Below are 16,165 nucleotides of genomic sequence, written 5' to 3'. Positions count from 1 at the left end.
CACAAACACCCAGTCCCCGGGCAGAGAAAATCCCCAACCCGGCCGGGAATCGAACCCGGGACACCAGAGGTAGCAACGCTAGCCACTAGACGACGAGCTGCGGAATTGAGCAGCGACGCTCCTACACAATCCATACTACATTTGATCATCTGGTTCTTTCTTAGAAAATTCGAGGCGGTGGCACCGTGGCTGCTGACACTTCAGTTTTGCGCCCGTGTTCGAAACCCGATTATTATTTTTATTTTAGTTTTCATTTTTCTGCCCATGCCCGTAGATTACTACACGAATGTTTCACAATGTGTATTGAAATAACATTGTCCTTATTCGTCCTCTAATGGTATGTCTGGAGAATAATGAGAAAAGTATGACACTTACTGTGAAACCCAGTTGTAATTTTGCAACTAATATAACATCTTTGGATTCGATAAGTTCATAAGAAACCTTCTTGTAGTATCCTTCTACGACTTAGATACATAAATGACTGGGCGCGAAAGTGACAGGCCACAACGCTAGCGACTGCATCATTATTCCCACTGACATTATCATGCGTAAGAGGCAGCTGCACAGCGGCGAAAAGCTTCCTCAGAAACTTCGGAGTATCTAGAAATTGCCCTGTATCTACGGATAAGCCGAGACACGTGTTCGCTTACTTTGACTGGTCTTGCACTGAGAGAAGTTTCTGAGAAATCGGGTTATGGTAGTTGCCGTGTTGTCCTCGTAAGAGTTACAAAACTGCAAAAGAAGTATAAGCCTATCGTATCGTGGATAAGTTTAGTTAAGTAAGGAAAGACCAGCTGTCGGATGATTTAGTAACTTGCGCGTAGACCTGCCTTGGTCCCATGTACCTAACTTGCTGCTGTCGACCACAAACTCAAGCGCTGTCTCCACCTTTTAGCGGGGACAAGTACTCCTGTAGACGGGATGCGATCACCACATGACTCTCCGGCCCCCTTGCCTGAACTGTGGCAGGTGTATCGGCTTCAGCCGAGAATAAAATAGACGAGTGGGAGTGACCTCAGAAATGTCTTCTTTAGCAGTATAGACTGATCTGTCTGTAGCGCCTTTGCCAAACTCACTCTGAAACCTTTACTGCGGGATTGCGTCGATTGATCAGTTCATATAACTTTTGCTCGACGTCAGTTCTGCAGCTGGATATCACAGTCCGTCCATGACAGAGAGTTTAATTCTGAAATGCTCTTTTTTATGGTTCAGTACGACTGCAGTTATCGCAGTACGTGAACTCGCGGAACCATCTCTGAACTTTGGCGGTCTGAAAATCCTCAGTAGTGAATCATGAGCCCCTGTACCAAGAGGAAACAACACTGCGGTTTGCAATTTGTGTAGCACGAGTTCCTGGACCATCCCTTTTCGATCGGTGGTTGTATGAACAATTTACTGCAACCCTGTTTCAGACACATTGCTCAAACGTATTAGGTGAACATGATTTTGGGCGTCTGCCAGTGTTTTGGCGGTATTCGTACCACGCTGCAACGCAGGGAAGGCTAGAAGTCGGTCTTCGAGTGGGGTTGTAATGCGTCAACGACCTTGTTCAACCCACCTTCTATAATTGACTGTCTTCCTTTAGTGTGTCCACAACCAGTGGATGACTCATGGAGAGGCGTTGGCATCTGCAGCAACACGATCGAACGTCCATTCTTTTTTTATCAAACAGACCGCTCTTGCAACTTGCATGCGTTTGGTTGAATACACCTCCACAAATGACAGTTGGCATTTACGTACGTCACTAGAAAACGCTGGGACACCAGTACACACTTTATTCTGAGAGGTCACTTGACTCTATACTACACAACACAGTCAATAGTGGCGAATGATTTCAATTTTTGCCTACATTGGAAGCTAAGATCTCAATCCGTGTAATAAGACAACAGGTACCACCTATATCAAATTAGAAGAATATACCGGACGTTGATACATGTGTTCCCCTAATGCTTTTGAACAATGTAGCTAACAGTTAACGAAAATACCTACCTTTATGTAATCAACGACAGTGCAAGACCACAAATCACTAACGCGTCTGTGACAGTATTATATGTTTTTTATGAAGGGTGATTGACCGGCCTGTTTCCTCCTCACATATAAATACGGTGCACATGATTCTTAGGGAATCTTAGAGAGTTAGCAGACAGCATTCGATTTGTATTTCAAGAATTTCGTCTGCCTGAAATCGACAAGTGTTCGAAAATATGTTCAGTTGGTGCCAGGCTGCTCTTGTCGCAGAGGCCATTCTGAGGAATTGCTGTAATTACGGGTAAGTTTACTTCAGTCGCACTGGGTCTTACTCATATGCTCAGCTACCGAGCGGTCAAGTTGGTGCACATCCCGAGCAAACTGTGAGGGTATGCGGGAAATCAGCGAGAGTAAAAGAGCTTCTCATCGCAATATTCAGAGCCAGCTTAACAAGGGAACTCTGCTGAAATCTCCGCCCAGCGACCCAGATGCTGATCCTGCCTGGTTTTAGAAAAAACATTTAAGACGATTGATAGAATGGATTCTTTCAAGAGATACGACGGATTTCCTCCTCACCTCTTATATGATCAGAGCTTGCACTCCTCCTTTGATGACCGTGCCGTCTGGCGGACTTAAAATCCACTTCCTGGTGACCTCTGCGTTGTTGCGAGGACAGTGTATCATATTAGATAAGCATTCTCACCGAGTCCAGTCTTGCAGGTAGTTATGAGGGTCCAGTCCTAATAATTAACTTCATAGTTACCAGTTTAGCTGTTAGGATCCAATGGTCGATTCGATATTTCGTTGCCAAAATGATGTATTTATTTTTTTGATTAACTTGCTTCCCCGACACAAACGATTATTGAAAATAGTTTTATATGACGTTAGTGAACCTTTAAATAAGCCTGAAAATGGTCACATTATATTTTAACTCAGTGGAAAAGCCTCCCCTGCACAAAAAAGTATGGCAGCGTATGCAGAACTGCATTACGATATATTTGCAATCGATGACTTGTACAAAGTTTCAGAACTGCCAGTGCATTCGAAAGTCATGGAAAATATGTAAACAGTGGTTGATTGTTGGTTCATGAAGCAATTCATGTCTTGCGCAAAATTCCACAAATGGTAGAATGGCCAAAAGATAATTCAGCCTTATTATTTGCTGACAGTCGCCATAAGAAAATAATATAAAGCTGTTTGCAGTGAGAAATACAGATGTGTACAAAAATACATCACAAGTGATGTGTGCTAGAGGCTATATGACATAAATATTTTGGCAATAAATACGCAACTGACCTAGCTAATCAAAGGTGATGATAGTTGCTCCTGGGTTGCATTAATTAAAAATACAATTCACCTCAGTATATGTTCGCTGTGATCTGTGTTGACACAGCGCTCCATACTAGCCTATTCAGTGTTCGCCTCGTCATCTCTACATAACTGCTGCATCCTACGAGCATTCGGATCTGTTTATCGCTGTTAGGCCTTGGTGTCTCTCTCCACAGTTTTGCCTCCATTACCAAATCACGATTCCTCGATACCTCAGAATATGTCCTGTCAAGTAATCCCTTCTTTTAGACACGATGTGTCATAATTTCTTTTTTCTCTTCAGCTTGATTCTGTGCCTCTTAATTACTTGTAAGATCTACATATGTAATCCTTTATTAGCACCACATTTAGAAAGCATCCATTATCTTCAAGACAGAAATGTTAATCTTCCACGTTTCACTTCGGCACAGGACTTTGCTCTCCACACAAATACCTTCATGACATATTTGCTACCACTTAAATTTATATTCTGTGTCAACAAATTCACTTTTTCAGAAACGCTTTTTTTTCTATTGCCAGTCTGCATTTGATATCTTCTCTACTTGGGCCTTCTCAACTAATACTTTCCTTTCAAATCCTCTGCAGTTTTGTTTCTGTAAAAGTTGTATATAATCTTGTGTCCGTGTGTTTTATCCCTGATACCTCCAGAGCTTCAAAGAGTGTATTTCAATCAACATTGTCAAAATCTATAAATGCTACGAACGCAAGTTTGCCTTTCTTCAGTCTTACTAGGGCAGGTAGTAAAATCAGCATTTCTACACGTGTTCTCTCATTTCACAGGAATCTAACATGGTGCTCATGTTAGTTTGTAGGATATTCCTTCGAACTTTCAACCTTCTCCTTTTTACTTAGTTATGCTTCCCGTCTGAGCTCTTGATATTCGTACAGTTGCTTCCCTTTCCTCCATTTTTTAAAAGTTTAATTTCGTCATCTATGTTTTCAAAGTGAAAAAGCGTAATTTCCATTTTGGACTTTGTGTAAATGTCATTTTTTTGACACTTGAGTCGCTATGGCCTACTTGTTTTGCTGCACTTTCAGTGTTTCCCCTGTCGTCAGTTTAATTCAGTATGTTGTGTGTTATATAAGGATTTCTACTGTACCTTTTTCCTATTCACATCCTCTGCTGCCTTCACTACTTATTCTCTCAAAGGTAACCATTCGTCTTGCAGTAGATTCATTCCTCTGTTTCTGTCAGTCGTTACCTAATAGTCGGTTTAAGATGATCGTAAAACTTATGATCTTAACTGATTCAGGCTTCATCTCCTTAATTTTCTACCTTTCGCTATCTCTTCAGTTGTAAACTGCAGTTCATAACCAGTAAATTACCGTCATTCTGCATCTGTAGCTGGAATGTCTTCCAATTTAAAAGCTGCTTTCGAAAATCTGTTGCAGATACGCATCCTTCTTTCGTGATTCTTAAGCAAGATGTTCACGATGATTAAATTATGCTCCATGGAAAATTCTAGGAAATGGCTTCATCTTTCATTCCTTCCCCTGAGCCCATGTTTTCCTACGATTTTCTCTTCCTATCTTTCATACCGAATTCTAGTCTATCACATATTAAATTTTTGTTTAGCTTAATTATCTTAATAATTTATTTTAGCTTATCGTAGATGTTCATCATCTATGGTGCAGGTAAGCATGTACAGGGCGACAGTTATTGAGCTATATGAAAAAAACGTAAATTAGTTTCAAATTACGGCGTGCACACACTTTATTCAACAAGTAGACGTCACTAAAGATATTCGGATTTAGGTTATGACGTGTTCGATATGTCTGCCGTCATTGGCGATGATGTGGCGCATACGAATAGCGAAATTCTTAATGACCCGCTGAAGTGTTGGAACATCGATGCAGTCGATGACCTGCTGAATGGCTGTTTTCAGCTCAGCAATGGTTTTGGGATTATTGCTGTACACCTCGTCTTCAGTATAGTCCCACAAAAAGGAGTCTCGTGTATTGTGACCTCTGGGTATCCCAGAGCCGGAATGCTGTCTCCAAATAGCTGATCTAGGACATCAGACATTCTCCTGCTTCGATGGGGTCGTACTCAGTCTTGTCGATACAAGTTCACTTTGGATAATAGGGATGAAATCATCTTCCAAAACCATCAAGTACCGTTCGTTAGTCACCGTGCCATCAAGGAATATCGCCCCGATTATTCCGTGACTGGACATTGCACACCACATAGTCACCCGTTGAGGGTGAAGGGACTTCTCCTTCGCGAAATGCGCATTCTCAGTCTCCCAAGTACGCTAAGTTTGCTTGACGAACTCCTGTAAATAAAAGTGGGCTTCGTCGCTTAACCCCTGCGCATGCGCATACTTAATTCCCATCATGCCCCGCGGCCAAACGTGCAGTTTGAACGTCTTAACGCAAACCGTTCACAAGTTACGACGATTTTAGTTAATATATTTTAATAATTGTCACCCTGTACATTTTGTGCCACTGTGGTGTGGGTGTTAACTTTATCTCTATCTTGGTTATGATTAATGTGTGCATTTCTTATGCACTTGACACGTTCCACATAATAACAGTTACCGTAAGACTGATCAATGGAACACATAACTAACTAATGTTAATGACTGATTAGAGATGGAGCAGAGTGTTGTAATAATACTTCATTGAGTGTTTCAGTAGCTAACACAGAGTTGTTAAAATACGTGATGTTAACACTGCGAATACTGAGGATCAACTGTCAGACATTCTCATTTATAAATAAATGCATACCGCATAAAAGTTAATGTAGTACCATTATAATAAACTGTATTTAGGTACTGCTATTAGCAGCACTACAGGTTTTTATGACAGTCACAGCCACTTTTCGTTAGGGGACGATCTGTTTTCTAAATGTTGTCGACTACGTAGTCAGGTAGGGAATAATAATGACTGGTAATCTTCAGATTTGTTTATGGTGAAATAAGAAAACATGAATAACGAGATCTGTGAAAGAATATATCATAAAGAGAATAAAAAATTGATATGTCTACACCCAACTTCATCATTCTTTCGTGGTTCACGGTACAGTGAGTCAAATGTATCGCACTTCTCAGTTGGTCCCCCCCCCCCCCCCATACCTCAGCGCAGTGTGCGATTTGCAGGGGGGGATGGGGGGGATTTCCCCCCCTCTGCATCAGACCATCCCTTCCTCTGGTTTTAGTTTATGCATCCGAACCTGGGATGTTTATTTCCCACGCATTGGAGTAAAACTTTACATATAATTTAAATTTGTGGAGCCGAACTCTGAAAGTTTTTAATACAGTCTTACTATTAATACTATTAATGTGTTTGCTTATTAATTTTGAAAATGTGTTATGTAGTAGTTAAGCATTCCAAAACATTTAGAACTAAGTCATCATTCTCATGTTGTCATTGTTGCTTTCGTCTAAGGTGCGTCATCCGTTTACTTGCGAGCTTGCGAGGAAAGTAGTGTGTCAGTCATACCGCAGCAGTCGTACCGCAGAGTTGAGTGAGCTGGGGGCGGAAATTTCCACCCCGGGCCCTGACACAGGGTGGTGACCGGCCCGGTACCTGTGCGAACATTTACCGTTAGGCCACCTTTTGGCGAGGAGTAACGCGCCTGGGACGAAAGCACACATTACTAAATAACGCACCATCGTCTGCTTCTAGTTCCTAGGATACTACTTCGTGGACCTTCTTTATATACTCTTCTCTTCTAGCATCCTTTTCTTTTCCTTTGGCTTTCATTTCCGTTGTTAGCTGCATGTGCAAGTACCAAGCAGGCCGCCGCTGCGATACTTTACGATCCTTTATACTGCAGGACCGACACACGTGTGGCACAAATCCTGTTGCTTTGGTATAAATTAACCTGCCGCATGCAACATACGCCGCAAGATGTTGCCTGTTGTAGCATGCTACAAGATGACGCACACCACATTTCCGTAGCATGCCACAATGTTGCAAGACGTCGCCCCATCGTAAACGTGGCTTTAGAGCCAGGTCTGTATTGTATGGTGGATGTGATGTGTTGCATACGAAACTAAAACCTGCCATCAGATCCAAACGTCGTGGAAAACTGTGAAGAGGTGTCATCCTGCAACAAGATACCGCTCGCCCACATTCTGCCAAACGGACAGCCGACGCAATAAAGGACTTGAGATTCGAGGTGCTGGCTCCAAGCGATTTCCACATGTTTGGACCCTGAACGGAAGCACTATAGGGAAGAAGATTTGAATGTGATGAAGACGTCATTGTTGCGGTGCAAAATTGGTTACACATTCAACCGAAAAACGTATTTTCTGATGAAATAAAAAAAAACTCGTAAAACGTCGGGAAAACTGCATTGAAGTCCAGGGAGGTTACGTAGAAAAATAACTCACGTTTCAGTTTTCTATCATCAGAATAAGTACAGCTTTTCACAAATGTGCCTTTACTTTTTGAATTCCCGTCGTATACCTGTACGTAGATGATTTTGTAAATAAGCTTTACCTGTAATGCACTTTTAAAGATATAACAAGGGATGGCTTTTCTGATAGTGCACACGCGTGAATAGTGAGTTTCGGCATTAACATCTATTTATAAATAACTGTTTAACCATGGATAACGCCACGGTCCAAGCTAGTAACATATGTAATTATACTAACCCCCTAAGACATCCACCCCCACTGGTAAAAGCACAAACCGCACACTGCCTCAGTGGTGGTTCGTCGTTGGCTACCGCTAGCGTCTGCCGCTTCCAGGTGGGAACGCCAAGCCGGCCGCTGTGGCCGAGCGGTTCTAGGCGATTCAGTCTGGAACGGCGCGACCGCTACGATCGTAGGTTCGAATCCTGCCTCGGGCATGGATGTGTGTGATGTCCTTAGGTTAGTTAGGTTTAAGTAGTTCTAAGTTCTAGGGGACTGATGACCTCAGATGTTGAGTCCCATAGTGCTCAGAGCCATTTGAACCAGCCATTTGGGAACGCCAATTCCGCGAGCCACCGCGGGAAACGCTCGCGCTGGCGTTGCCGCGCTGTAGTGAGGATCGGCCTTTATGAGCGCGCCGGCCTACCGGTGTGAAGCCACACCAACCGCTACCGCTTTCACCACGGTTATGTTATCTAAGGGGACTGTTTGGTACCCGTGGAATCCCTACTGGGTGGCGCCGCAGTTCACAAAAGTGCGGAGAGACGCCTTCTGGGCCTCATTCGATCGCAGTCTGTTACAGGTGTCAGACTGTCTCTTTGCGGACAGCAGAAACGCGAAAGTTAGAACGCTTGCGGTGTTTTCCATCCATGGGACAAGCTTCGTGTGAAGATTTGCTGGTATCGTACAGTATGATTCGTGGTAGGAAGCTAGCAATAAGTACATTGGTTGCTACCGTGCAAATCAAGCGTACTGTACCGCACAGGTTCAGTATCACGACTACACCGGTGAAGTTTCTAAAAGCCGCTCATGCCCTTGTGATCGTTTCAGAACTCATGGTTTGCGAGTACCCGTTTTCATGGTTCCTCTCTTATAATCGGTTCCTGCTCTCTCTCTCTCTCTCTCTCTCTCTCTCTCTCTCTCTCTCTCTCTCTGGACTGGGGTAAATTATTATTCCTTCAGTGTGAATCTGATAATTGTTTCTTGTCTAATTATCTATCCAGGGGTAGGATGGTAGCTCGAAAAGGCACTTAAAATTGTGAGTGAGCTAGAAATAACGTTTTATTGTCTGAATTTCAGTATATTCAAGTTAATTTTATTTGTTGTCTGCCATTGGCTGGAAATTTCCCACTGTCGTTGTCCTATTAATTACTTCATTAATTCTACGAGAAACACCTGCAGTACCTGATGAACACAGACGCCTTTACAGTCCAGGGAGAGCACGTTTAGCAGGTCAGTGATCCTCTCTGACCGTTATGGATACCGTGTTCCGGAGTAAGTCATCCGTTTTATTCTCCATCGTGCAGACGTGGCGACAGCTGAGGTCCCTCATACCTTCTTAAATTCTCCAGTCGCTACGCACTCAATGTACTCTTACGCCGTGAGGCTGTGTTGTTAATGAGACAACGTGTCTAAAAAAGGTTTACAGCAATTCATTGATATCCTGGGGCCAATTTCCACGGCATATGGAAGCATGAACCAGTCACCCCAAACGCGTCGTGGAAATAAATAAAACGGTGACTGGTAACAGTGAACTTGTTGTTTCATTTAATGTCAGTAACAGTCACGGTAAAGCCTAACCTAAAAAATGTTCGCATTTAAAAATGTTCGTAAAAACAGTTAATATAAGCATTTTTTTCGATTTCCACGTTGCTGGTGTTGTGATTTATCTAGTGAAATAAGAATGAAAAGTTTCCCCGGTTTCGCCCGGCAGCAGAACGGTCCCACAGTCTTCATCGAACACACATTCCCTAAATTTACTCAACAGGGTTTCGCAAGAGCTAGGTCGCCTTTACTCAAGTCATTCGCATTAAAGTTCCTCGAGTATATCGGATACACTTCCATATGAGCTAAGCCGTCCTGTTACGATATTAGCAGAGCGTCATGGATTCCTTTGATGTCAGCTATCATGCCTGCTTGGTAAGGATCCCAAATGCTGCAACAATACTCTAGAATTTGTTACTAGCGTCTTGCAAATGCTTTCCCTGTAAGATGTTCTGCTCGTTCCCAGAAACCCTTTCCACAAATATGTCTTCCAACTGCCTTCCTTAATAGTGATTTGACGTGATCGTCCCATTTAATATCGCTTCTTAGTATTACCCATAAATACTTAGGCGATGTGACGTGCTCCACATGTTTACTAATCTTGTAATCAGATATTTTCGGGTTCCTCAACCGTGTTACGGGCATCATGTTTCTATTATCCAAATTTCCAAAAGAAAACATGAACGAGTGCATTATAGATGCACCAGATGACGCTGTCTACGTAACTTCACGTTGATTTGTCCCTTTAGAAAAGGGACTGTAGGGGTAAATGAGTCGTCTCGTTACGTCAAGCGATGCAGACTTCTCAGAAGGAAATTGCCAAGAAGTTAATGACTAATATTCCTCACGATCTGAGTGTGGACTGCTACGAATGTGTTTGTCGTGCTGCAACTGATAATTCAATTTTAGTGTAGGAACCCCTTCGTTAGTCACTTACTTGAGAGGCATTGAAGATAATACAAAGTGGAATGTTGGACGTTGCGCGATGTACTGCGAACAACGTAGCAACTGAATTGATCTTCATAGCAGGGATGCACAAACAGTAATCTCCGGGCCATGTGTGGCCCCCCTTTCGTTTGCTGGCGGCCCGTCCCTCAGTGTTCGTTCTTTTTTTTTTTTTATTCGGAAAGAAGAAGAAACCGGGCCATTGTAAAACTTAAGTTATTTGTTCCCCATCTAGCTACCGTTGGGTTAGGGAGACTAAATTCGGGATAATAAATTGTCTCACGCCACGTTATTTTCGAACTTCGGGTCCTTAAGTAGTTTAAGTGAAAGATATGTTGACCGCGGTGTTAGCAAGTCTGTACACACCTTCTTTACATAACGGAAAAGAAACCATAACAGGGCAATTCTGTACACGTTTACCAGCCCATGGTGCAAGTTGAAGACTGAGGTAAGACACGGTATAAAGGAAATTTGCAAATATGCATTGAAATTACGACCCTGTAATTATGAAAAGAAGGCGCAAAATCATACTAAAAAAGGGCAGCATACCAGGAGTTTCATACTTCATACCACGCAAGAAGATTATGAACACACAAATCCATGAATTAGAGTTGTACACGTAATCACCAGACACACTAACGGGTGAAGAAGTGGAAAACGATAAGGGATGAAACAATTAAAACCTGGCTAACATGGTACGTGTATGAAACACGTAGTTGTTAAAAAGTATGCGTAACTGAAGGAAGATATTCCCCCTCATAACGTAAAAAAAAAAAGAAAAAAAATTTACAAGGATGCGGCTTGCCAATGTATCATGTAATACTACTACTGCAACGTGTTGTCTGGATAATGAAGCAAGAGGTGAGCGTATATAAAAACGCCGAGTGATTAATGCCTTGATACTTGCCACTCTGACTAACACCTTGTAGTAGACGTAGACGAATTATCGGAGTTTACTAACAAAATTTCCATGCAGTTTTCTTAAATTACTGACGAATTCTCGAATGGTTTCTTAGCATTTCGATGGCGACTTCATTCTGCATACTTGCGAAACTGGTAAGTCCTCCATCTCTAATCGTAAGTTTTCACTGATTTCCAGGATAAACTGCAAATGAAATTGATGAAATAATACGATTAATTCAGTGGTGACGGAGCAAAGTTTCCGCGTACCATGTCTTGTTAACCGGTAGTCTGGAGTCCTCAATGAATATTTCTGCATGATTTGTAGATTTTAAATCTTTTGGATTTTACATTTTATTTAAGTCTTAACCGTATACAAGGAAACGTAGGGGTGAACACAAGAATGTTGTACGAAGCGTACTGGGAATAAAGGAAATACGGAGCAGCTGTTCATCTTGTACTGGATGACGTACAAGCAAGCGAATCCTTGCGACAGGCGCTTAGCGGTTGTGCCTAGTCACGAACACAGCGAGCTGTTCATTAAAAAGTTGCGGCTCGGAAAGAAAATGAGTGGCAGCCCGCGGAAGGCGCGCGGGGATTGGTCAGCTTTCTCGCCCTGTTCCGTTGTTCTTTTCTTCACCCCATGCACCCGAGATGAGAATTTCGGCAGGAGGCGGCGGCATTTACGAGCCGCGCAACCAGCCGCGGCCGTTAGTCTTCATTTGCGCATACGCTTGAACAAGTTGGAGTAAGCCGTGCAAAGCTGTCGGCACGGGAATAACGAAGCAGGCATCCCTATAAAGCGCTGTGCGCAGATTCCTTTATTCAAAGAGTAGTATTCTCCTTCGCAATTTTAAAGACAAAATAAAACTCTCGGATATTTACTGCAGTGCCGCTAAATCGACAATAACTTTGTTCGGCATTTTTCGGCTGTGCTGCCGTTTCGTCGTAATGCGTGGAAAAACTTTCTTAAAATACAGTTATCCTTTCAGGTGGTTTGCGACGCGAATAAATTAAATCAGCACAGCTTACTTCGGTAGTTTGGCATACCACATTACATGCTACACTATCTTAATGTTGTCTCACAATGGTCGTCCACTTGGTTATCCTTACAACGTTCTCCTAGATTTCTGAGCGGTAGTATCAGATTTAGAATTCTGTCAGATATAAAGAACAAAATGAAGTATGTTTCAAAACAGACGTAAGAAGAAGACCAGCTGTCACCCGCCTGCGCTATTTTGGAAGCCGTTCCTCGTCTTGAGTATTATTACGTATGTAATGGGACTATCATTAACCGCACGCAGAGGATTAAAGGGACGATTACGGTGAGGGAAAGGACCCATTGATATCGGGAAAGAAATCAAGTGGTATCTGATAAGTGAGCGATCAACAACGAAATCGCACTGTTCTGTCCTTCACATGATACTAGTGGAGACGGCTGAGCGCTGCCCGGCTGAAACTTGTGACGAAGTGTCCCGAGTGTTGCGTGTGTAGTAAGAGTGAACGCCTTGAGTGAGTGTGCGCTGACCTACTTTTATGTTGCTGTGGACCAGCATGAAATGAAATGAAGTGAAATGAAAGGAAAGGAAATGCAGAGAGGCTGAAAAGCGATGACAGCGAGCACTGTTCACTCACCGTCCGTTGATCATAATTGTCATGTCTCCTTCCATTATTGGTTAAGCTCTGGTGACGAACATTTCTTCCACCACGAGAATTCCATCGGCAACATTTGGAGCGTGCCTTCGGACGCGGAGACCAGTAATATTCCACAAATAAAGCCACATATTTTCCTAGTAGAAAGACGTACGCGTGCGGAATTAGATTTAATGTATGCCGACGAATCGTCTAGCACCAATGTTACAAAACTGGATAGTTTTGCACATGCGCAAGAGCATCTTGCAGTCTAAACGCCCATGCTAAGATACGCAGGGAATATTATTCGCAACAAAATTAAAAAGGAAAGTCGGCGCGGGACCAAGAAAGTGTTAACCGCGTATTGCATGGTGCTGCTATTTGACAACAAAGCGTAAGTTTTACGTGTGTTCCGGAAACCACTTTCATATGCATAAAGTTTCCGCCTGACAACACGCAGAATCTGCCTGAATCCAGCTATCATTGCGTTGGCAGGAGCAGTTGCAAAACGATAATCTTACATAAAGGTCGAGTGTACGTAATCACACGCGCGAAAGTAGTTGAAAGGGTGAATTATTTTTGCTACTTAGATCACATCTATTAGATTTTTAAGGTATGTAAAATGAGCTTAATGTTAACGCAGATTAAGTTTCCATATCTCTGTAACTGAAAGATTAATCAGCATCATCGTTTTGTTAGCACATGACAACTAACCTAAACCACTGAATAAATAAAAATTAAATGAAAATTTCTGCGTTCAGTCTGTTCCGTGGTATTTTTGTGTCAGACCATACCACCTAACTTTCTTTCACTAAAATTGGTTCCCTAAATATAGTCATGCAATAGAGGGTTAAATAACCTTACGTTGACACTGTGTGTTCCTGTGTTACTCGTTAAAGTCATTGTAGCTGCTATTGCATTAAGATATGACGAGCTCTGACTGGTAACGAGCACGAGTAACTCCATACTGGCCTGATTATGGGAAAGAAACACATCACAGCTGAAAATAGGCTTTGATGGCAGAGCTTTTTTGGCTGGATTTGCACGTTCTTTGTATGCTGAATTTTACATTTTTATCCTGTGAACTATTTTGTTAAATAATAGTTATTTGCATTATTCCATTTATATTAAGCCTGAGATATGTGATTAAATTAAAATGAACAGCCTTATTTTAATTACTAAATTAATTAGCTTAACTGAAGTAACGATTACTATTCAGAGTGACAAGATTAAAGGACAAGGAAAAGTTAAATTATGATCTGGACGTTTCTTTCTATGGACACTCTTGAATGAGATAGGGAAATGGATTCACAGATCAGTCCTATGAAGCATCATCTTGAAATAAATCTTAAAATAAATAGCGCCTGATTTCCAGCGGACAGTGCAGTACCCGCAACCGCACAGGAAGCCGCAAAACAGCTCAGTGCAGCATTTAATTCTCACAACCATGCTGACTGTGTAGTGATTGGGAACACTTACTATGTCTATCACTATCCTAAACACACCCCTTGAGATAATGTCGATCTAGTCAATGGATTTGGTTTGGATGGAAACAGTTTATCTTTTAGTCCATGATGCATTTTTGCGTGTTTGGTGAACGACTGAGAATTAGGCCTTTAAAGGAGAGAATTAGGTCTTTAAAGGAGCAGAGTCGCGAATTGTTTTCTTCTTTAAAAATAAAATATGTACCATCATCATCGTCTCCGGAATTCAATTTCACGAACATGATTATTACAATAAATTTACCAAGTGTGTTGCAATCTGTTGTGTAATTCACTCAATTGAAATGTCCGAGACTGATCCCTTCATATGAACTCCCCAAGGCAGTCTAGAGTACATGGCGGAGGATGCTACTCTTGGACGAACTGTATCACAATACCAGCATCACTGTTAGGTACCGTAATTTCATTTAGTCTCTCGTGTTTGTTTTTACACTGAGTCATCACCCGTTTACAGAGAGTTTATTAGCACACGGGCAGCGTACATCCGGCCTTTAGTCGGCTCTATATTTCATACTCAGTAAGTTATTCTAAGGTATCAACTGCAGAAAAAGCGTATTGTCTACTTCTTATTTGTGGCCAGAATGCAAGAAACTGAGGAACGGCAGCAGCGAGTACAGTCTTCCTTGTTGTCGTTAAGGAGAATCAGATACCTGCTAAGAGCATTCCTGTTGGCAATGAAATGAAATGTGATGCAGAGTCATCCTCAGCAACACTAGTGCTTCCATTTGTCGTAACACAGCATGTGCTTGTGTTCCAGCATGGACGGGTCTGACTTGTGCTTCGAGGTCGTCCGTCGAGCCATGGCGGGTTTCGTCTACAGCGAGGCGGTCGCCAGGTAAGAATGAGTAACTTTAAAAGCTAACCGTACTGTTTATGAGTGGACGTCAATAAATATTGAAGAGCCTTTACTGCTAAGTGAACAATTTTATTTTGATCCATTGTCCAGCATATCTGCCATTTTATAACCATGCAGTAAAAGCTAGGCGAAACATGTTAATACAGTTGAAATTACTACTTCTTGTGTACATGTAACCGGTTTTGAGTGAATAAAATCGTCGTCAGACTTTTTCTACGATTGTTAGTCCGCTCAGTGTTGCATAGTATTGTGTCACATGAGAAGTTCTAGTTACGTTCTCAGATGAGTCGTCGTGGAGGACTTGAGTACATGGCAATATTTAAAAAAAACGTATCGTGACTACCAGATTCAGTCAGCATCGACGTACATTATTAAGTAGCGATTTTAATTGTTTCGTAGTAAAATACTTCAGCACAATCAATCGCAATATGTTCCACTAGGCACAAGATACCAATTTTTTCGGTATTTCTGCTGGAGTGTGCACATTAGAACATAGTGTAGCTCATTTATTTTTGCCAAATTCCAATTAATTAATTCAAGGATAACAATTCTGAATTGAGAAAATGTGGTAGGATATTAATAGTTAAATTTCCCTGAAAACCAAAGGAAGTCTTGTAAGTCGTTGGTCTAAACCGGAGTATCCCAACACTTTGTTTCCTTCTAGGGCAGCGTCCTAGTTGAAAACATGTGCGCTTAGTATCCGGTTTGTCTGTGCATGTAACTGAGGAAAGTTTGAACGAGATATAATTGAACGCATTTATGTCGTCGAATAAAGCGAATACTTAAATTTTTAAACGTGTTTATATTGTCAAAAAGGCCTTTTCGGCTGGAAAAAGGTATGATTGTAACATATTACAGCGCCATCACCAAGAACAACAGTAAGGGGAGGGGGAGGTAGCGATATC

The 16,165-nt window shown here is 42.0% G+C and overlaps 1 protein-coding gene across 1 annotated transcript in view; it reads left to right on the top strand.

Moving 5' to 3' along the window:
* Positions 1–16,165, top strand: part of LOC126260842 (peripheral plasma membrane protein CASK-like) — a gene marked incomplete at its 3' end in the record, with an annotated part of 722,990 nt that overhangs the window by 120,602 nt on the left and 586,223 nt on the right. Inside the window, exon 3 of the mRNA XM_049958286.1 lies at positions 15,162–15,239. Coding sequence (XP_049814243.1) covers positions 15,162–15,239 — 78 coding nt within the window. The remainder of the gene's footprint in view (positions 1–15,161; positions 15,240–16,165) is intronic.

This window comes from Schistocerca nitens, chromosome 1, assembly GCF_023898315.1.
Source record: "Schistocerca nitens isolate TAMUIC-IGC-003100 chromosome 1, iqSchNite1.1, whole genome shotgun sequence".
In the NCBI taxonomy this organism is placed as follows: Eukaryota; Metazoa; Arthropoda; class Insecta; order Orthoptera; family Acrididae; genus Schistocerca; species Schistocerca nitens.
This window is presented reverse-complemented; position numbering and strand designations above follow the sequence as displayed.